Raw genomic sequence first — 23,453 nt, 5'->3', positions numbered from 1 at the left:
GAATAGGGAAGGAAGAAAACTTGTCAATGTTTCTATTATTCTTTCGCTATACGGATAAGTGAAATCTGCATTTTTAAGGAATAGTAAAGTGTTTTAAAAATTGATGTTTTACATACATACAACGGTGCATTTTAAAAATAATTGCTATTGTAGACCTGATTTTATATGCAACTTATTATATTTCAGTTTTTGCAGTTCATGGCATATGTGGAAAAGATAATGTGTTTCAAAAACTATATCAGTGAGCTTCTGAGAACTGAGTGGGTATAAGAACAGTTTTTAAGCAGTATTGGAAAGGCTGTCACATAAAAGAAGGCTAAGAATTGTTCTCTGTCATCTCAGAGATAGGACGATGGATAATAGATTTAAGAAAGAGGAAGGCAAATTTCTGATTGCAATATTTTATTAACAGAAAAACCATTCTGGCTTTCAATTGATTGGTGAGAGAGTTGCTAAACTATCCTTTACTGGATATTCAAGTAGAAAGACGACAACCATTTTTCAGAGATGCTTTAATTTGGATTTCTATATGGAGAAGTAGTTGAGTTGAGTGGCCAGAATGATCTCTTCAATCTCTGTGAATCTATAAACTAATGTAAACTGTAGAATAATGTGGCAAATAGCAGAATCAGTCCAATTCTGTTTCAGAAAAAAAGATACTGTAAACACTCTTAACTGGGTTGCCTTATTTCTGGATGAATGGGATCAATTCAGCCAACTTTTCTTTTTCTTTTAATACTGATCCTGGCAGTGAAGTAATGAGACTTCCTTTTGCTGTTTAGTAATGTGGGTTCTGAATGAAGGTTTTGTTTTTGGAGTTGTACTAAAAATAGTAGCTTTTAGAAATCTCCTGTCATGGCTAGGGTTTGCTATAGTGATTATCAGGTACTTAGGACAAATTGCTATTTGCTATACCATAATAATATTAATACAAACTTTTAATGTATGTGCATAATTATATTACATGTCTGGATAATCACGCACAGTTTACATATGTTAGATTCTTCAGAACTGCTATAAAAGGAAGTATCGTGACATCTTTGAAAACTTGAGAGTCATAATGATAACAATCTGGAAACGATTGGTTACTATGATATTTCTTTCAAACATTCCCACCCCAAACACACAAGAGCAGGCAACAAGAATATAGGTAGTTCTCGACTTAACAATCATGATTGAACCCAAAATTTATGTTCCTAATTGAGACAGTTAAGTGAATTTTACCTCATTTTACAACATTTCTTGCCACACTTGTCAAGTGAATCATTGTAGTTCTTAAGTTAGTAACACATTACTAACTGTTACCTTCTGGCAGAAGATACAGAACAATAAAAACTCAGACCACACGTTTTGTGAACAGTTTTTAATCCCAGAGCTATAATTGCACTTAACAATGAATTTAAGGACCACCATCAATGAGCTGTTGGACAGTATTGGTCTGTTGTGTGGATGCTTGTGTGTTTTTAGGAGGCAGGGAATTTTTGGCGGGTGAGGTGGGTATTTGTGTGTGTATACGTGTTGGGTGTGGTCTCTGGGTGTTATGTGAATTTTGTTGTATGTATACTGTGTGTATATATATATATATATATATCGGCAGGTCTTGGTGTGTTCGGGTCTTTTTCCAAGGAAGATTGAGAGTATCTTGGCAACGTTTTGATGAGGTCTCACTCACCATCTTCAGGCTGGTGCTTTCGGCTTCGTGCTTGTGCAAGCAAAGCGTGATCGGAGCTGCTGTCTCCCTATATATACTGGTGGGGAGGTTGGCTGTGTTGTCATTTCTTGATTGGTTGATGGAGTTGAGGATTGCAGGGCTGTGCAAGTGACTGCTGTGGCTGCAAAGGAGTTGGGAGAGGGTATACGTGTGCGGGAGAATTACCTCAGCAACTTGTGATGTTCCCTGCTAGCTTCTTGTTTGCATATTGGAGAAGTGACATGGAAGTTGCAAATGGTGATCATGTGACCTCAAGAAGCTTGGCAATCTATAGTATAGGTTTTCCTATAGTATCTTCTATAATCTTGCTACAGTATAGAGCTTTGAAGATGATTGTTCTACAAACCTGTGAACACCATGAAGAACAGTGGTTAAAATTCAGCTATTTCAGTGTAAATACTCATTTAAGCTTGTTGAGTGGCATAGTGGTCTAGTGGTGAAGACACTTGCCTCCCACTTGAAAGGTTGATAGTTCAATCCTAGGTACTGTAGCAACAGATGTTTCTTTCTTAGGTCACAAAGAAAAAAAAAATCTACTGTGAACTCAATAGTAATGTCAGGAAGGGCTTCCGGTCAGTAAATGCTCAGCTCCCTCCAGTCTCCCTGACTTATTTTGAATTAAGGGCCTATAGCAGTGTTGGCGAACCTTTTCGGCACTGAGTGCCAAAACAGAAGCATGTGCGTACGTGCATTGGGGGACGACCGGAAACCGGAAGAGCAGCTCCCTGGTGTGCATGTGTATGTCGGGAAGCTGAGCTTTCAATTTCTGGCATGCATGTGCGTGTGAAGATCAGCTGGCTTGGCATGCATGTGCACACTGGAAACCAGAAGCTCATGTGTGCCGGGGAGCTGATCTTCCAGTTTCCAGTGCTCCTGCGCACACAAAGATCAGCTGGCAGGTGTGCAGGCACACACCAGAACCCAAAAGAGAAACAGGTGACGGCTGGCGTACCAGAGAGGTGTCTCTTTGTGCCACTTCAGCACGTGTGCCATAAGTTCGCCATCACGGGCCTACCAGGTCATAAAAAGACGAAAAATTCAATTTCTCATAAATCCTTGCTCTTTCAAAAACAAGACAAAACAACTTTGACTTCTCATTCTGGATTGTGTACAGAATTTATAGTGTTGAACCTTGTGACTGATCACCATCTTTCAACACTGAGGCATGCCTCAAATTAACCTTGTTCAATATAGTGTGTTATCTATGCTTTTTTAGTACTTTACACATTTTGGGTAGGTTTTGTCATCATTATTAATGGAAACACAGATTAATAAGATTGTGATATATTAAGGAAATGGCAAAGTCTAGGCTGTGCATAAACAATAGATCTATACATACTGTGTGCTGAATCTACCTGTCTTTCAAAATCTTTTTCAAGTGTTCTCAAAGTGAGGAGAATGGAGCCAACGGATTAACAGAGTTGGAAGGGACCTTGTAGGTCATCTAGTCCAACCTCCCACCCACCCAAGCAGGAGACTCTACACCATTTCTGACAGATGCCAGTCCAGTCTCTAATTGGATGCACAGTATCATTGCACAATATGCACAGTATCATTGTATGTATGTATGTGAGAACCAAGCAAGGTCAACATGCTTTCTGAGTTTGTTTCTTGGTGATATGATACTGCAATTGATAAAATGTAATGAAATTTACTAATGTGAATCTTTTCCACCCTTAAGAGTCCAATGGCAGATTCATCCAGCGACTCTGATAACATTCGTCGTAGAATTGGAAGAAGGGGTCCTATAAGAGCAACCAGAATCCGAAATCATGGAACTGAAGATGTTGCAGAGAAGATTCACACTTTAGCAAACACTTTACAGGTTGCTATGAATGGTCCACTTTAAAGAACAATTTTGTAGAATTACAAGGAAGGGTTCTAATTCTCTATGGTCAAATAATTTTCTTGATTTGTAACACTGAACCTGGAAGAAGTTTGTTTATTTAGTCTGATTCTTAGTAGTTTGTTTAGTAGTAGTTCCCATACTTTAGCCTCTATCTGTTCATAAAGCAGTGGCTATAAATATAGGAAGAACATCAAATCTTAAACCTGCTTTTTCAAAAGCAGTGGCATCCGGTTAAAAGACTAGTCTGGAACAGAACATCTTGATGAGTATTAAGACACTCCATTTTGTTTGGATTTAATCTAGGTACTGTTTCAATGTTCTTCTCAAAAAAGGCTAAGTTAGAGACAAAACACTTGTTCTCAAGGATGGCTGAGTCTCTTAAGGAAGGGGTGCACTACAAATGGCAATCCCATGACTGTGGGACACTATGATGGTTGAAAAGCCTTCTGGTTGCAAAATGCCCACATCTGAATCATGTGACCGTGGGATGCTGCAATGGTTATAAGGGTGAGGACCACTCATAAAATGACTTGTTCAGTGTCATCACAACTTTGAACAGTCATTAAACAGGACAGCTGCCAAGCGAGAATTATTTATTGATTTAAACTGTAAATACCTACATAACCTTTTTATAAAAATGGGCAAGATGATTCATAATATACTAAAACCCACATTTTGTTTTTTTAAAAAAATACAATTTGAATATAAATTGGGAAGTCTGATTGATTATGTGCTTTATATCCCTCCATATTTAGATATAGTTAAGCATCTGTTTTTAACTAAAGAAAGAAAGAAAGTAGATCATAATAGGGAACAAAATGCTGAGGGGTCATCAGTTTTTGTGCTTGACTAAAAACATAGTCATAGCGCATGCACTTTACATGCAAAAGATTCCAGGTTCAGTCATTGATAAACCTGAGAAAATTTGAGACAGGTTTATGTCTATGGAGAATCTCAGTCACCCAGGTCAAAGGTGCTTTTTCAAGAGGCAACTGGAGTTTCTGGTTTTTCTTTGAAGATGCTTTTTTTGCTTGTCATCCAAGAAGCTTCTTCAGAAGCTGAAGAAGCTTCTTGAATGAGAAGCAAAATGTCTTCAAAAAACCCCCAGAAAGTCCAGTTGCCTCCTGAAAAACTGAGGTTCTACTGTAGTTTTTTCTAGATAGTTTCTACTGATACACAGGTCAGTGGTTTAACTCCATACAAGTTCACTTCCTGTAGTCTTTTTGGTTCACTAAGTTTTAATATTCCTAAATTACCTACAATCAAGAAAACAGTAAGATATGCAGGTTTCTGAATACTGCCACATATTCAACATGGTTATAACTTTAGGCAGACTATGAGGTTAATTGATTAGAGCAGCATTTCTCAATAGTGACAACTTTATGTATGGGCTTCAACTCCCAGAATTCCCTAACCACTGCTGACTGAGGAATTCTGGGAACTGCTCCACACATCATAAAGCTGCCAAAGTCAAGAAACATTAGGTTAGAGCAAGTACAAATTTAATACACTTTTGACAAATATATTGATGTGGATCTCCTTAGAACCCTAAAAGGAGGCAACATATTAATAATTGTAAGAAAGTTGAATAAATAAATAAGTACAACATAAATATCAATGGGGATTAAACTGGTTGTGACTCTAAGGATACATATTTGGTTAGAAAAGCACACAAACTACTTGTTTTGAATATTGACCTCCCTCGCTCAACCCTCATTTCACATTCAGTATTTATAGGCTGGATTATAGTTTAATTATATTTTCTTCTCATATTTAAAGGATGCAAACTGGAATTTAAGACATGTGGATCAGATGTTGGGCCAATATCGAGAGTATAACAATGAGCAGGCAGAAACCATTGCAAATGTAAGCAGCTATGGATCAAATTTAATAATTAGAATCTGTACAAGTATAACATTCCTATTTCTGTTCTATTCTTTAGTGCATTTTGAAGGAAAATTGTCTTCTATCTAACAAGTTGCCATTTTCATGTAGCTTAAAGAAACTTTGGAAGAGTCCCTGGACCAACTGAAGAATCAACGTTTATTGAAAAATTCTGGAGTAAGAAGCGCATCTCTTTCAAGCTTGTATGCGAGTGACCTGGATGGTGGAACCCCAGGTATGTTTAATGAACCTCATGCTGTAATCATATACTCACTTAACCTGTGGGCGTCCTATTGAACTATTGAATATACAGTACATTTATAGTTTTAGGAATATAGCAAACTTTATTGATTAATTTTGCTTTGTAGTAACTATGTGTGAATAATGTATACCTGTAAGTATGGTGGAAAATATAAGGTTTGAACAGATTAATACTGGTATCTTGGCAGATTCATAGAAGAATAGACAGCCCTTCATTTATGGATTATATTTCAGGGGAAATTTGTGTTGATTTTCCTATCTTTCTTTCTGTGAAGAAGCTCATCATGTCAAGCCTACCTCTCCTCTCAAAGATTACAGTACAGCACTAGGTACCAGGCAGCGACGATCTAGATCTGCTGTTCGATTTGTTGATCAGCGAGGTAAATTGGACCAGGTGAGTAGGTATTCTTAAAAGCACATAGGCTCAGGGTTTTTCCCCTGTAACCACTTCTTCCAAGTCCTTTTTACTTTATTGCCAATTATAATGAAGTCTATAATTCAGCATTAAGTCGTTGATGTAGACTTTGAGAATTACTGTATATCTGTGAAGTTCTTGGTTGTTTGCTTACAGATGCCTCATACCCAACTAGGTAACATCATCAGTGTGAGTGAGCATGGGGAATTGACATATAGTAGCTTGCCCTGCCAGTTTTGTGGGGGTGTGGCTTCCTCTTTGGTGGTTCTTTGATTGGAGGATTGCCTTCTGCATGATGTTTATTTGATGTTAATTCTTGCTTATCTGAATGTGCTTGCTGAAAGGGATGTGCTTTAGTTGTTTCGCTTCATTTCTAGTTTTTTATTATCTCATGTCAGTGGTGTGTATAAAAATATTTATCTGAATGTGTCTGTTGATGGCTGATTTGTCTAAGTGCCAGGCTTTCTGGAATTCCCTAGAATTTTGGATTTGGCTTGTTCTAAATATTAATTGAGTTGAAACTGTGGCTGAGTCTATCCATTTGCTGTGAATTGAAGGATTCCACCCCCCAACTGATTGTTAGTTGATGTTTATAGTTGAACTCCGTTAATCTTCTGTCTCTCCTATATGTTAACTAGAATGTTTGAACTGTATATTGTAGATGACTCCTATTTGTTTTTTTCTTCCTGGGCTAGTGGGACTTTGTATATCTTTTTAGGACAATTGCTCCATGTTACTAATCACAATCACAAAGAAAAGAAAACAAACTTAAATTGCACTAAAGCAATTTTCTTTTCTTGCATTTCAAAATAAAACAGTTTATGCCAATTAGTACTTTCAAAGCTTACGTGGAATTTTCTAGTGTGCTGCTAATATTACTGTGTTCTAAAAATGTACCATCTTCTTCTCAAAGATGAACCATTAAAATGGTTTTTCTATTTTGTGTAATGCTACGCATTCCCAATAACATTCATATCCAGTATATTTTTAATTTTAGTGATATGTCCTAAGCTTATTAAACCTAATTGCTTAAATGTAGTTTTTCAGCATGCAAGTGGTGAAATGTTTAGATAATAGCTAAGCAAACCACATTTAAGAGTATTTTTTTAAAGGTTTTAAATGTGATACTACATTTTATCAGTGCAATCCAATATATTTATTATGTATTATATAGGAATAATTGTATAAATTGTATATAAAACTGCTGTAATCTAAGGATTACTTGAACTACTATTTTGAGTAATATTTACTGCTGTTACTATTTGCAGTTTCTTTTGTTAGAGAGCAAAAATAGATTTTGGTAATGGCTTTTCATAAAATGGGCTCTAAAATAGCTAGTGTATTTTAAAAATTTTAAAACAGTCACTGCTCAATGCTAATATGGAAAGAGACTTATCAATCTAAAAATAGCATAGCAAGATAGTTGAAGAGAGGTGAGAGAAATTTAGAACAGTAAACATCAACAATATAATAAAACATAGTTTAAGAAGAGTGTTTTAAGACAGTCTTGGGTGAACAATGTTTACTGGCTTAAATCTCAGCTAGCAGATATTTAAAAGGTAGTGCCAGTAATTGGAAAAATAATAACATTTTGAAAAAAAGTAATGCATTTTTTAGTGTAAAGGAAACATTTGAGTGTAAAAAATCTGTAGAATATTAAGTAATTATGAAAGAAAACTAAATACTAAAATATTTCAATAAATTTTGCCCTGAACTAGTTACATAGGATTGACCTGGGTCTTTTGGTCTAATTTGAATAGATCTTAATATACAAAGATGCAAAAATCTAATAATTAGGTCCTTCTTTCTAATTATTGTTATTGTAGCTGTTTTGTAGCTTTCAGTGTTTTGAAAAGCGTACTGAAAAATATACAATATATCTATACTAAATGATAGAAAAATATGTTCAAAACAGCTAATTATATTCTGTATGTGTTCATACTGCAGTTGCATTCTTTACACCAGTCACTTAGAGATCTCAGCAGTGAACAAATTCGCTTAGGAGAAGATCTCACCAGAGAACTTACAAGAAGAAATCGGTATGACATTAAATAATGACTTTGGTTGGTGAAGAAACTTGAATGTTTAACACTAGGGACAAATATTTTATATTAGATGGTGCAGTCATTTCCTGCATTACCTTATGTGTTATTTTTACTACATCTGCCTAATAACAGAAGTTTTCTGGCACATTATCAAAGTTATAAAAATATTTAAAAATCCAATAAAAGCAATAAAATAACATATATCAAAGCCAATTTTTGATATAATGTGGACATTTATTAAAATAAAGCATACAAAAACGCCTTGCTGAAGAGAAATAACATAGCCAGATACGTAAATAATACTAAGTGTCTGCAAAGTTACCTTCCTTGGGAAGGCATTTTTTAAAATTGCAATTATACAGCTGGAAAACCCTGTCCCTCATTGGACCCTGTCCTTTATAAAATTATTCCAAAACTTCACTTGGCAGCTTGGGGAAGAATAGTGCCTGGATAGATACATATAGGAGATGTTGCTTGCTCTACTCTGATCCCAAATTGTTTAGAGCTTTAATAATCATCAGCTATCTTGAATAGAGTCTGTAAACAAATTATAGAAATCAATCACAAAAAAAACTAGTCTTTTTTAGGGGAAGATATTCAGTACTGGTGCCATAAGTTAAAATACCATTTTTTGGCCTTAGTTCCCTTAGCTCATGAAAATGGGACACAACTAGCAGTTTCTCCCAAGTGGACTTTGAAAAAGGCACCCAAACCATAAAGAATTTATAAGTTAAAACCAGGAGTTTGAATTGTACCCAAACCTATTAGAAACTAATACAGGACCCATTATACAAGTGTAATACAGCAATATCAGTAGCACTTAGACTTATATACCACTTTATAGTGCTTTACAGCCTTCTCTAAGCAGTTTTACAGAGTCAGCATATTGCCCCCAACAATCTGGGTCCTCATTTTACCCATCTCGGAAGGATGGAAGGCTGAGTCAACCTTGAATCAGGTGGGATTTGAACTGCCAAATTGTAGGCAGCAGATAATCAACAGAAGTGACCTGCAGTACAGCACTCTAACCACTGCACCACCAAGGCTCACTAATCACTAATATACTAATAGTGATTAATACCTGCCAACAAGCGGGCCATTTCATTCTGAAACAGCAGTTTCTAAGTAGTTAGAACAGAATTAAGCCATCTGACTACTACTTCATCTATTTATGCTATAAACTTCAATTATTTGGTATATTCCCATTTATTGGGGTTCCTTCTCATTAGAGGAGAGAAAACACAAAACAAAACAAGTCTTGTTCTAAAACAATAACTTATTTTGAAAATTAGATGCTAGTGTACTTTTGTGATAAAGATAGAAAATAATTTGCTTAATGTAGTGCATGGTATACTTTCAAGAAGTATGTGCTTTTCTTTGTTTTACTCTAAGAAGTGATGCAGATATGAAAAAACGATTAGAAGATATATCTGGCAGACTTGATGAATCGCAAAGACAGGAAACGGTAAGGGTATTGAAAAATCAACAATCATTATTTCTTAAATAGGTTTTGGATTTGGATTTATTTATAAATTTGTGTGTGTGTGTGTTTGTATATATGTATCTATATATCTCTCTATCATCTTTCTATCATCTCTCTAGATATATATAAATAAATAAAAATAAATATGGAGTGCTAGAAAAAAATTCCAGCCTGTGTCTGAGCTGAAACCTCTTAGACTTTAGGAAGAATTTAATATGATTGTAGCTTTTCTATATAAAAAACATAACGGTATATGTCCTTTTCTACTTGTTATTTAGAATTTCTTGAATTTTATCTGAATTAAATTTGGGAGCTATTTTTATATATTTTGTAAGTATGCTTATATTTCACTCCTTTTATTTCATGATAAATAAATATTTGAGGAGGAGTCAAGCCTCATATAAACACATATATTTAAATCTTTAAATGTCTTCTATTTTCAGAAGATTTATATTACAGGTGTCCATCAGATTCATGTATGAAATTAAGCAGATGAGAATATTTCAGAATAGAAACCAACCCTGTTTTGAATCTGGGTTCCATCTGGCAACGTACTGTAAAATTGTAACAGGATTCTTTACTTTTGTGAATCAGTATGATAGGGGAAGAGAGGGGAGTATGAGACTCAGGTCTGTGGATCAAATTACCTGTGAAATCCCAATGAGACTGGGAACAAATGACTTTTATGACCATGGTACTTCAGTTGCTTTGTTATGGAAATTGGTAGAGAGATATTTTAAAAAGTAGAATTAGATTTATTTTTCATTGCAGTTATCATTGTCTAATTTCTCATCTGGTGTTCTTGTATAGTAATGAAATAGATTAAACATTTATTATTACAATATACGATTAATAATAATTTGTATATAATCTTGTTTACCTCTGTATCAAGCCCAGGAATCAGTTCTATTGGAAAGAGGCTTCATTTCATAAGACCATACCTTTCCTTTCTCATTCTGGTTTTGAATCTTCCCACCATTTCAACATTTATGCTAGTCTGTAGCCATGTAAAAATAATACACACATTTAAAAATAACTAGACAACCTTTGATTTGTTGGGTCATCCTTTCATATTTCCTCACTAGATTCCTTAATGCTTTCAACAGTGACTGAACTTCTAACTTCAGAAAAAAAGCTGGGACAGATTCAGATGTATCTGCCTGGAAAATAACCCATGTTGAACTGTGTAGCACAGTCAAAAATCAACACAGGAAATATGTTATGGCATTTTGTGTTATGTCATAACATATTTTATGATAATTCTTATGTCATAAACAGTTCGTAAAATTTGCCAACTTTCAATTCCACACGAATCATGGGGCCCAGATTTCTGTAAGTCCATTTGACGTACTTTGGTTCAAAAATTATTGCCCTATGAAGCACACTTTTGCCCAGTTACAGGTCACAGAAACAGGAATTTTAGTAATAAATAGATTTTTTAAAAGTTTTTTGTACTATGTGAAGTTCAGCACAAGTTGTCCCTTCATAACAATTAAATTTTCATCCATAGCCATTTATGTTTTTTTCCTAGTGTACTATAGAACTATGTCAGTTTCTTTTTCTGAGTTGGGGATTTAGTCAAATGAGTCTAAATATTCCCAAGTACAGCAAATAGATCAAGATATTGTAGTTGTAGCCCTTAGAGTAAAGCTGTTAGATTCTGTTAATGGACATTACTTGTGGCGAGGGAAAACTGACTCTAATGCTACCATAGTTTTTTTATGGCTGGAATCCTGTGGACCCATCATCAATCATCAGCAATTGTTTTTTGTTCTTACAGCAGTTGAAGAGCATTGTGCACATACAAGAACCATCTTCATTTTTTCCCTGTTGTTTGTAATTTCAAAAAAGAAAAGGGACTAGTTTCTTTTTCATCCCTGCAAGACTAATTATGCAAGTGTCATTCAGCTAAAGCATACAAACTAATCCCTCTCTCTTCTTGCTGATTTCAGAAGAAAGGCCAGATTGCTTTACTAGCAATTACTAGCAATTATTAGTAATTGCTAGTAAAGTACTAGCAATTAATAGTAATCAGTTACTATTACTATCGACTCTTTTCTTGCAGTGTTACATTTCTGTTCGGGTTCTTTAAGTATTCTTAAGTGTGCAGTTACATTCACCATAGGTTTAACAAAGAGCTTAGTTAGAATGTGGCTGTCAGTCTTTGACAATTTTAATGGACCTTAGGATCCCCTTTTCTATCTTTGGGCATTTATGCTTGGTAGATTGATACCGCTCGGTTTGGTGCTCCCTATGTAGTAACATCTCTGCTAACCTGTCTTCGATGATTTAAATTACTGAGGAACTAATATTTTGTCAGGTGTCTGCAACTGTATAATTAAAATTTTGGTTGCTAGTCATTTTATCTCTTCTTCCTCCTCCTCCTCTAAGTCCAACAACTCTTTTCCTGCCAGCTTCTTAATCCATTTCAGTTTCCTCTCTCCTCTCATTAGGAATACTACTTATGTGAAAACAAAAAAAAACCCTTTTTAAAAAAAATCTCACCTTTTTTCCATTCTCAGGTTGTCAACTGTAAATACAGTTTATATCTATGACAGGATGGCAGACAGAGTTTAACATCTTCTTCATGAATAACTTAGTTTAATTTATTTTAACAATTTATCTGGCTGCTATCTTGCGAATGAGCCTGTGAGAGACTAACAGCAAATTAAAACCTTTCACAAGTAACAACCCAAAATAGTTTGAATGATTCTAACAAATAATATGATATGCTTAAGATTTAAACAACCCATTCCCACTTGCAAATCAATAGCAGACCGATAAACAACAAACAAACCAACTGAGTTCGTCTAACATCCAGACTCCAATTTTTAAGGAAAAGTTATAACAGGGTAATGATCATCTGAATCTTTAGGGGAGGGGATGAGAGATACTGTTGTAGAGGGCAGGTTTTGCAACAGAGAAGGCATGCCTTCTAGGTTCTGTTAGATAATATTACTTTTTGGAAGGGAACTAGAGCATACCTATCATGTTAGATCTGGTACGGTGAACAGAAACTATTGAAACAAGCAGACCTGCAAATAACTTGGTCTGTGCTACATAAAGTTTTGAATTGCACCTGGAAACCAACTGGAAGCCTGTGGAATTCATAGAACACTGATGCTATAGAACAGGGCTGCCAAACTCCCAGCCCGTGGGCCGGATGCGTTGCACGCTGACCACGCCCACACCCGGTTTAGCAAAGGGAAAAAAAGTCCTGATACATCATGTGGCGCTGCTGTGACAACGTGAGTTTGAAACCCCTGCTACAGAAGCATATTAAGGCATATTCCAAATTCCCTATGCATTCTAGATCAGTTGCAGCCTTTAGATGCTCTTCAAAGGCAGCCTCAATGCATTACTGTAATTGGGAGGCGACTACAGTGTGTTCATGAGCAAGGCCTCTCAATTGAGAAACTAGTGCAATTGGCACACAAAATAGATTTCTGCAAAGGCCCTCTAGGCTTGGATCAGGAGCTTGAGACCAAGAGGACAATCTAAATTGTATGCCAGGGAAAGTGCAACTCTATTCAGAGATAAAAAACAACAACTCCAGCACCAAGGTGCCTCAAAAGTCACAGCAGTTTGGTTTTACCAAGGTTGAGCTATAGTATGTTCTTTTGCATTCAAATCCCCCCAGCCTTTAGACGTTAGAAAGTCCCTTAATAGCATTACTTGGTTATTACAGGGTGGAGATATAAATAAGGTATCATCACTGTACTGATGATACCTTGGCTTCTGCAAATGAATGACCTCCTCAGCATCATGTAGATGTTGAATAGAAGAGAATAAATCTCTGAGACACCTTGAAAAATAGGAATCAAAGGCTAAATCCCTGGTGGCGAACCTATGGCATGCGTGCTTGAAGTGGCATGCAGAGCCATTAATGCCAGCACGTGAACCCTCGTCCAGAAAAGTTCTACTGCACTTGCGCATGTGCCACCCGCCCACCTGCTGATTGTTGGGTATCTGGCACACATGAGTGGTGGTGTGGCAATGTGGCGGTGCGCCGGCTTGTGGGAGACATGCACGCATGCAAAGAAGCACGCGATGCATGCCGGAAGTAATGTGTGCGTGCGCAAAAGCATGAAGTGTGGGCTACGCAGGTCATGTGTGCCTGTGCAGGGGCATGGGGCATTGCCTTCTGAATGATGGCACGTGAGCGTGAGTACACAAGGGCGCATGCAGTTATTGGCATGGGAGCCCCCCAAAGGTTAGCCATCACTGGGCTAGATTTTTCTCTCCACCATCACCAACTGAAAGCAGCCCTGGAAAAAGGAGGAGAATAAATGTAATAGTGTTCCTCCTCTCTTAACATGGTCCAGAAGTATCCATGATCCATGACACTGAAGGATGCTAAGAGTCATAGAGGCCAAAATAACTGTTCCCCACATTCTAGATCTGAAAGATATTGTCTATAAATGTGACCATTGCAGTGATTTAACAAGTCCAAAGCATGAGTGAAAAGGGTCCAGATAAGCCATTAACTCCAGGGCCTTCTGGAGCTAGATGTCAATTATCTTCTCAATAACCTACTTTAAAATGGAAAAGTGAAGACTAGACAAAAATAGTTCAATTTTCTGAGATCCAGTGATGATTTCTTAAGGGGAGAGCAGCCTACTTCCTTTTTAAAGAACTGGTGAACTATTCCCTCCCTCAAAGTTTGAAAACTAAGTCTTCATTACATTGATATTTTTTAAATGTCTTTTCTCCCCAAAAAGAAAATCTTGCATCTTTTGTAATAATTTTTTTTTACTCAAATCAACTAACAGCAGAACATATATAAAAATAGGTTTAAAAACTAGGAGTGTCACAGTACAAAAAGTTACTTTCATTTGTGAATGAATTTATGTGGGAAACAGGGTAGACTAGGCAGCGGTGTGTCATTTCTAGCTTTGAAAAACACTTGTGCAAATGAAAGTTTAAAGACATGCTAAGTAAATGCTACTTGCCACTAGAGGGTAGTGTCTGCAAATAAATAAAGGGGAAAAAATCCAGCTCCTATCAAACACTAATGCTTCCTCTATCTTACAAAGTTAAAAAATTGAAGCAAGGAATTGCAATTGAAATAAAATTCCTAATTCATTCAGTCATATTTTATTATTTGAAAGTTAGACATTATTTTAATTCAGTTCTTCATTTGTCATTTAGGAAAGTTTTAATAACAATTAAAAAAAATGGCACTGATATATGGAAATATGCTGGCATTGATATATGGAAATACATTTTTTTCACATTACTGCCCTGATCTAATTCTACATTTACACAGCTAGCAGCCCTGGGAGGAGATGTACATTCCTGCCAATATCAAAATGCTCTTCCCGCTAATTTAACAGAATCCAGATGTGAATGTTGGAATAGAGATTCAGCCTTGTGTCTGAAGTAGCTGCTTAACCTAGCTTTAGCATGGGAATCTCCTTTACTGGACCTGGCGCAACCGTGTTTTGATTGATGATTATTGCATTTTCATATTCCATAATCCATACTGTTGCAATGCAAATGAAAATAATACCCAGTCTCTATATCTTAGGATATAGTGTGGAAGCAAATGGTTGCAATAAATGTGCTGAATTTAGGCAGATCAGGATCTCATCAATGCCTTAACATCAGAGGATACAGATGTAATTTTCCAGGGGGAAAACAGTGGAGATTAAAAAAAAGACTGAAGTGCAAAATTACATATCTGGATTCATTTTATTTTACATACAGTAATTTGTTTTGATGTTACTATAAGGGGAATGACAAAGTACTAGGCAGGATATGAAACTCTACCAGTAAACAGAAATATTATGCTTGGTTTGTTTTCTAAGATTTCTTCTGGCTTAAATTATTTTCAGAGTCTTAGATCATCAAGTAAACAAATGCAGAACTTGGTATAAACAATTAGAATAGTCAAATCCATCTATTCTTAGTTTCCATGTCCACTGTATTATTAATGCAAATGGTGATAGGGAGAAAAGTTAATTGGCACAAGAGATATTTTCTTAGTAAAACTTATTGCTTGAGTAGCTGCAGCTTAATTGTAAGATTGCAGGTTGTACCTAAATTGCATTCTTCCACTGATGGACATTTAGTTAGTATAAAAGCTGTCTCATATAAATATGTATTACGAGTGGTTTATGGATCTTTTTGATAAATTTAGCTTTTAAAATGGGCTAAATCACAGTAGTATAGCATATTCATTGCTTATAGAACATTGCAGATTCAAACTCCTGCATTTCTAGATAGAAATGGACAAATCTTGTTTCATAATTTTAAGATCTTCTTCTATCTGGTACCAAAACTAGCTGAACTAATGGTCTTATTTAAGGAAAGGAGGTTCCTATGATCCAGTAGAGGATTCTATCAGCACAACTCAAAATAAAACGATTTGCAGCAATTTCCTTATATCTGAAGTCTTTCCATGCTGTTTCTCATTTTGTGCTGAAGGTTAGTTGACCAGTTGTGAGGTCAGATCAAAACCAGGGCAAAGGGAATAATGTCTATTTCCCTGTTCTGCTGGTGAAAAAAAAAATGCAAGAGAATCTTCCATTAATAAACAGATTCCAACCAGATATGACCATATTGATTCCGTTTTGTTCAGGGTACTATCCGGTTCACATTAGTACAATAAGCGCATCTTATAACACTGTTAGTGTTTGGAATAAATCAAATATGCAATTGGATCTTGGTACTTACTTTCCTTTTTCTTTGTTATGAATTTGGAGCATTTATGTTTGCTTTTTTAACATGGTGACAAAAGTTTCTTCTCTGAAATCTGCATACTAATATAGGTATCAGAGCGGGTAGAGAGAAGACTTCAAGAGATTGAACGAGAAATCCGTTCAGAAAGGCAATTGGTAGAAAAACGCCAAGACCAACTGGGACACATGTCTGCACACCTGCAGGAAGTAAGCATAAAGGCCTTGGTATATGTTTAAAACTGTTTAAAAGTGCTTCATGTGAGCAATCTAGCCTGAGTTAATTAAAGGGATGACTTCCTTTGCCCCCTCCCCTCCTCCATGATAGAAGTCCTGCAAACTAAGAAGACAGTGATGAAGTGTGGCTCCCAGATTTAAACAGCAAAATTTAAATAACTGCTGGTTGACAGCATAGCAATAGAGAAAATCTCTCCACTGCTATCTAGTGCAATTTCAAGTCCAGATCTAGTAACTCTGCTTCTACACACATAAAAAGATTTCTCATGCTAGAAGCAGGGAATATTGGTTCCCATTGTACAATAGTTGAAAGGATGCTGTCTTAAAACAATTTCAGGTACATTTAAGATTTAAACTATTGAAGGTATTATTAACAGCCAGTAGCACATATTTTTCTTTTGAAGAGGTAAATGTAATGTAATGGGTAGCCAGTTTCCTGGTGCCGTATAATCAGCTGTGTTTGAATGAAAATGCACCCAAGAGAACAAGAGTCTGAGCTGTGAAGGCAAACTGAGCTATTATTTGCTTTGGAACAGAAAATGAAAGCCTTTCCCACCTTTTCTTTGAAAAGAATGCATAAAGTGCATAGGGGAGAGGTAGTTAATTTGCTCCACCCCTGTACTTGAGAAGCCAGGGTTTTTAAATATATAGCTTATAATTTTGGAATTAATTTAAACGTCTGGGCAATTAGTGGCAGTCATTTTCAATTGATTTTACTCTGGTGTCTCACAGAGCCTATGAAAAGTTTAATATCATATTTGGTTGCTTTACTAAATGTAGTGACCTGGGTGCATTTTTCTGAAAAGCAATTGCAGATTATATAGAGAAGTATAAGTCACTAGATATTAATTTAGATTGATGCTTTCAGTTTTGAAAAAAAAAAAAAGTGGCTTTCTCACTAGAGGTCGCATTAAAAAGAAGAAGGGAGGGGGGAAGCTACCACACACGTTAAGTTTAGTACAAGTAATAGCTTTTCAACTTCATGTGCTCTTATTGGGTCAGAGATTTTTTTTCCTGATATTCTCCTTCATTTTTTAAATTACCTTGAATGATTGTAAAAGATTGTGATTGATTAGAGCAAAGAGGAAATGAAAGTGGTTAAGTTCTGCAGTGAATACTCTCACGATGTCTAGCAATTTCTTTCCATTGCTTTTGGGGTTCTGCTTATTTTGGATTCGGGAAGTTGATGTATAATTTAATACCATACTATACCCTGCAAACCCAAATGTGCATTTTTACAAGGTGTTATACCTTGTTATTTTTTAAAAAAAATACATATGCTTGGTAGTGAATATTTTGTTAATGTTTTTCATACAAACTTTCCCTTTTACTATAGTGGGAACATGTTGCTATGCTTTTTGCCTTGATTGAGAAGATCTATTTGAAATGCATATGAAATATACCTTATGATTTTTGACTCTTGATGAATGTATCTTTTATTTTATGTATACTGAAAGCATTTGTACCAAGACAAATTCCTTGTGAGTCTAACCACACTTGGCCAATAAAAAGAATTCTATTCTATAAAGAATTCTATTTTCAGATTATACATGGTGATACTGTATTTGGTAATACTGTAGATTGCATTTGGACATTATCTTGCATTGTTTGTTTGTTTGTTTTATTTGATTCCATCTTCATTTGTGGTCCCCAGTCCCACTGACACAGTCATATTTTCAGGGCCTATTGGAAAAGTCGCAAGGTGCTGGCCGATTGTACATGTGGGGAATGATGTTGCATAGAGAAGGCATTATCACAGAGAAGATCCTTTTTTGTGGCCACACTTGATGTACTTCTCTATCAAATGGGATCCACAACATACCTTGCCTTCTCATCCTGGTGGGCCAGGTGAATGTAATGGGCAGCTTTCAATAGCCTGGCCTTAGGCCACATAGGACTTCAAAGATGATAACCAGGACCTTAAATTGTACCTGTAAGCAGATTTTATGCAATTTATAAATTTTCTCAACATTAAGGGACCCAGGCAGCAAAACAGAACAATGGTGATATAAGGAGTGCAGTACAATAATATTGCACTGACCAGAACATGGCTGTAACTGGTGATTGCAATAGTCAATTCAAAATATCTTCTGGTGTAACCAAATATTTATAATCTTCCATAAAATCATAACAGTGAGGGCTACAATAGTACAAACCCATCTCTTTGTTGAGTTCAACCTGTATATGTGGTTGTTAAAGTTTTCTCAGGGCGGGGTTATACATGAAGAACTTATATTAGTATCTTGCAGGTTTTTCTCCTTGGCAAGTCACCAAGAACTGAGCATTAAGGTTTAATACATTATTGTAAGAACTTGTATAGCTCTTCTGGTTGGGTATGTTTTTCCTATCTCCACAAACTGTTAAGGTTTTTGACTAAACATCTAAAAAAGCTATGAAGTGGAACCATAAATTATGTGGCAATTTTATAGTTCTTCTCCCCCGTGGCGTATATAACAATGGTAAGTGGCTTAAAGCTGAATGTCAGAGTTGGACAGCTTTTGCACAATTGGCAATATTATGTCTCTCTCCGTCTGCTATTTTCCTCAGGAATACCAGCTATATAGAGATCTAACACTTCTGTGTTTTGGAAAGAAGAGCAATGGATTAAAAAGATGATTTTGAATGTACAGATACATAAAGAGTTAATGCCTTATCTTCTTTATCTGGCTTGGGTCTGAAATTGAAGAGAGCTTCTATGGAAGCTAAAGCATTTATAGTTGCTTTACCTACAAAAAGGCTCATGAAAGAGAACTGGAGTCTCAGGGACCTCCTTATGGGAGGCATCAAGTGACACTTCCTCATTGCCTGGTTCAAGTTTAGCTATCATCCTCTGATGGAATCAATATTTGTGCAATTCCTTGCAATTCATGTCTCTTTATAAAGAATTGTAGTTCCGTGCATGAAGCATAGGCTCTGTACCATACTGTACGATGGTTGGTATCCTCTGATAAAAAATAAAAACAGGTCTTCAGTGAAATTTAATTCAATGTTTGGACCAGAGATATTCACAGATTAGTATATGTTAGAATCAGTTTTTATTTTTGAACGGTATACAATACATAAAGTTCATATGTATCATCGGACAAAAGAGAACTAGGTAAATATTGTTTAGCATATTTATACATTAATTATTCCCTTGAATCCTACATCTCTTTTTTCTTTCTTTCAAGGCTTTAAAGCAACAAGATGCTAAAGCCAATGGAGCAGAAATTGTCTTGAAAAATAGAATTGCAAAAATGGAAGATGAAAAGAGCAAAGTAAGATTTAAAAATTCTATTGTAGTGATGTTGTATCTTTAGTGATTTTTCCCTGTGTGATTAAGAAAAAAAGGTGCATGAACTGTCAGATAGCATAGTTGTGGTTTATGTTTTTCATGTTAAAATATAAAAAGTCTTAAAATATAGAAAGGGAAAGGGAGGGAAACTGATCTGAAACCATTCCTCATCATATGCTGGATTTCTATATGGAAGGGATTTTTGCGCATATTGGAATGTTAAGCCATGTGTTCAGCCTGATGATGATAGTATGCATGGAGCATCTGTTCTACTAATATAAGCTCCCAACAGAACTTTGGATGATCATAATTCTAAATTACGCAGGGAGATCTCTCCAAGTAGAATAATTATCCCCTGGCAAGCATTCACCAATCAGCTAATGAAGTGTAGTCAGAATTATGGTGGATCTTGCTGTTTGTCGCCCCATCTTCATCATCAAATTCTGCTTATAAAGGGGATTTGAACTGAGAAATTGAGCTTCAGACTGAAATTATCTCTCAAACCTAGTTCACAACATTTTTCATGAAAGGCACTCTAAACAGGACAAAATATACTCCTTTTCTCATGGTTTTCAATCCTAAATATTGCAACTTTTTAAAAAAGAAAACCCTTTGTTTATTGTCTAAACCAGGGGTCGCCAACCTTTTGGACCTCAGGGACCACCAAACTCATAATTTTAAATTCCAGGGACCACTAATATGAATTTTGACTGACGGTGGCTTGCTGACATTGGTGAGAGATAAAGAGAGAGAGAGAGATCTGATCTAACCTCTCTCTCTCTTGCTCTCTCTGTCTCTCTCTCACACACATACACACACACACACGCACGCACACACACAGGAAGGGGTGGGATTCAAATTTCTTAATAACTGGTTCTGTGGGTGCGGCCTAATTTGTGGGTGTGACTTGCTGGTCATGTGACTGGCTGGGCATGGCTTGTATGTAAATATTATAAATATTTATGTAAATATTGATTTTTTTTTAAAAAAAGAGCAACTTTTATCCAAAATCAGGCAAAGCAGGCAGGCAGATTGAGTTGCTCACAGAATCACAGATTCACTTAAGAGATCTATATTTCTGCCATCAGCTACCTGAGCCTGTCACATAAAATTTGCTTGCAAGCAAACCCATAAAATTTGCTAGCAAGCAAACTCACAAAATTAACTCACAACACACCATGTATGTAAATATTGATTTTTTTTAATTAAAAAAGAGCAACATTTACTCAAAATCAGGCAGAGCAAGCAAGCAGATTGAGTTGCTCACAGAATCACAGATCCACTTAGAGATCTGTGTTTCTGCCGTTGGCTCCCTGAGTCTGCACTGAATAATAGAAGCTTCGGGTTCAGCTCTGCTTTTAGATTAGCTAGAAAGCAAGAAATCCAACAATTTCCTGCTTTCTAGCTAATCTAAATCTCCTGGCACAGCAGAATAGCTGATGGTCAAAAAAAAAACCAAAAAGGAAAAATAGCAACTTAGCAGGCAAGTTTGCCAGGTAAGGAATGAGTGGGCAGGAAGAGTTCCCGCGGGCCATGTGGGAGGCGCAGTCTTGTGTTCCCACGCAGCCTGGATTAATTGCTTTGGGGGTGACATTTCTCTGTGGGCCACCAAAATTTTCTCACGGACCACCAGTGTGCCATGGCCCACCGGTTGGTGATCACTGGTCTAAACAATAGAATCTGAATGTGGCACAAGTGGAACAACATTGATAATTATCTGTACCTTCATATAAGAGAGGTTCCACAGTTTTAAATTTCCATTCAGGGAAATTTAAGCTGTAATAGGTAGGCTGCAAACAGAACATGACTTGAACATCAGTTGAACTTAAGTTTGGTTTAAACCAGTTATGTATCATTAAAACCAAGAAACTTAAATAATTGAAATTTATGTATATACATGCAAGAATTAAAATTGGTGGAAGAAAGCAAACCAAATATCATTGGGGAGAACTACAAAGAATCATCACCAAAAATACTGTTCTTTGGGCAATGGTGTGTGTGTGTGTATGTGTGTAAATGTGTGTATGTGTGTGTGTATCTATCTATCTATCTATCTATCTATCTATCTATCTATCTATCTATCTATCTATCTATCTATCTATTTTAATTTTTTTTCAACATCCAGTCAGGGTGGATTCTACACACTAAATGTTAAATTTAACTGACCACTTTTTCCTCTGTGTGTTTGTGCGTGCGTGTGTGTGTGTGTGTGTACTTCTTTTCTTTGTTGTTTTTGTTAGGGTTGAATGTATGGTTTTGTTTAGTTTCATATTGTTTGTTTGTTTTACTATTTTGTATTTTATTTTCTATGATAAAACAATAAATAATAATAAAAAAAGGAAAAAAAAGCAGCCTTTATTATTTTGGCTGCCACATGTTTGTACCAACTGTTATTTCCAGATACTATTCAAAAGAGAATATTGGAAGAGGACATTTTGTTCTTCGTGGTTACAAATAAGATCCAAGCAATTTGAAGTTTTGGCTTCAGTGTCTTGAATTGTGCCTTTAAAATCATAGGAGATAAATCCAGAGGTGCTGTTGCCATTTTTAAAAAAAATTCAGTCATTTTGTAAGAGCATTGCACTTACTTTCTGTTTTGTATTGTTGGTAGTCATATGCAATGTTCTTTTCTATTCTGCATTCTGGGTTGAAATTTTGGCTGTTCATATCCCACCCTCCTGTCCGGAAGACTGGGAGATTTCTAGGAACTAAACCACCTTTAAAATGCATTAGATTCAGTAGCAGGGGAGCTCTAACAGCTTAATTAAGTAATAGAATGTTAAAGAAAAGTAAATGCTGTTCAGAATCTCCTAATCCACAAGATAGGCACCAAATAAATTAGGTAGGTAGGTAGATAAACAGACAGACAGATAGATCTGTTTGTAAACAGATCATTTGCTTTAAGATACCACTGAGATAAAAAGCATTTTTGAATTGCAAGTAGTATTGTGTAAGAAATAAAATTTTAATTTTGTTTTACATTATTTAAATATGGCACTTAATATAACCCAAACATTACCAGCTATGAAATAGTTTCTTATTCTATTAAGCTTGAACAGGTTTTGGAGCATTCCCAGAGGAAACTGGATCATTCAGAAAGTAGTAGAGAAATTCTTCTCCACCAGGTAATTTTTTTAACAGTTGGCTATATTTGGATCTCATAAAATTTATATCAACATCAGCAGGTAGTTGGGAGGAGATATGTTAAGGAAAAGTTCAGAAGCTTGTGTCCTAAGTTAGATTACAAAATGAAATATGTAAAAAAAAAAAGCTAAGAAATATATAACAGAAGACGGTGGTCTTTTTTTGCTTTATGAGATGGCCCCAACCAACCAAAGATGTTCTCCACTTTTTTAAAGAAATTGTCCCTAAAAAGGGACTTAGTTTATTTTGCATTTTGAATCTTTGTCCTTCAGCATAGAACTCTTTAAAAGGAGAGAGCATTTGATTTGAAATCACCAAATTGGTTTCCTGACTACATGGGGATTTGAACCAGCTCTCTGTATTCCATTTTCAATAGTTCTCTACTGTACTTCCAATATTTGAGGGGCTGCCACAGGGAGGAAGGGGTCAAGCTATTTTCTAAAGCGCCTGTAGGCTAGACAAGAAATAAT

At 35.9% G+C, this 23,453-nt stretch overlaps 1 protein-coding gene across 9 annotated transcripts in view; it reads left to right on the top strand.

Annotated features, from left to right (window-relative positions):
• Positions 1-23,453, top strand: part of CEP128 (centrosomal protein 128) — a 182,382-nt gene that overhangs the window by 1,792 nt on the left and 157,137 nt on the right. For 6 of the 9 annotated variants that reach the window (XM_087922081.1, XM_087922080.1, XM_087922079.1 and 3 more), the window contains exons 2-10: positions 3,393-3,536; positions 5,340-5,426; positions 5,556-5,679; positions 5,981-6,099; positions 8,068-8,159; positions 9,558-9,630; positions 16,422-16,538; positions 19,736-19,822; positions 22,890-22,964. In XM_087922081.1, coding sequence (XP_087778207.1) covers positions 3,399-3,536; positions 5,340-5,426; positions 5,556-5,679; positions 5,981-6,099; positions 8,068-8,159; positions 9,558-9,630; positions 16,422-16,538; positions 19,736-19,822; positions 22,890-22,964 — 912 coding nt within the window. In that variant the 5' untranslated portion in view covers positions 3,393-3,398. The remainder of the gene's footprint in view (positions 1-3,392; positions 3,537-5,339; positions 5,427-5,555; positions 5,680-5,980; positions 6,100-8,067; positions 8,160-9,557; positions 9,631-16,421; positions 16,539-19,735; positions 19,823-22,889; positions 22,965-23,453) is intronic. The other 3 variants (XM_087922078.1, XM_087922077.1, XM_087922076.1) reach the window with 2 other exon arrangements.

This window comes from Pseudonaja textilis, chromosome 1 (genome assembly GCF_049901715.1).
Source record: "Pseudonaja textilis isolate UNSWEBS1 chromosome 1, rPseTex1.2, whole genome shotgun sequence".
Classification (NCBI taxonomy): Eukaryota; Metazoa; Chordata; class Lepidosauria; order Squamata; family Elapidae; genus Pseudonaja; species Pseudonaja textilis.
The sequence above is the reverse complement of the archived record's forward strand: the minus strand, read 5'-3'. Positions and strand labels throughout refer to the sequence as shown.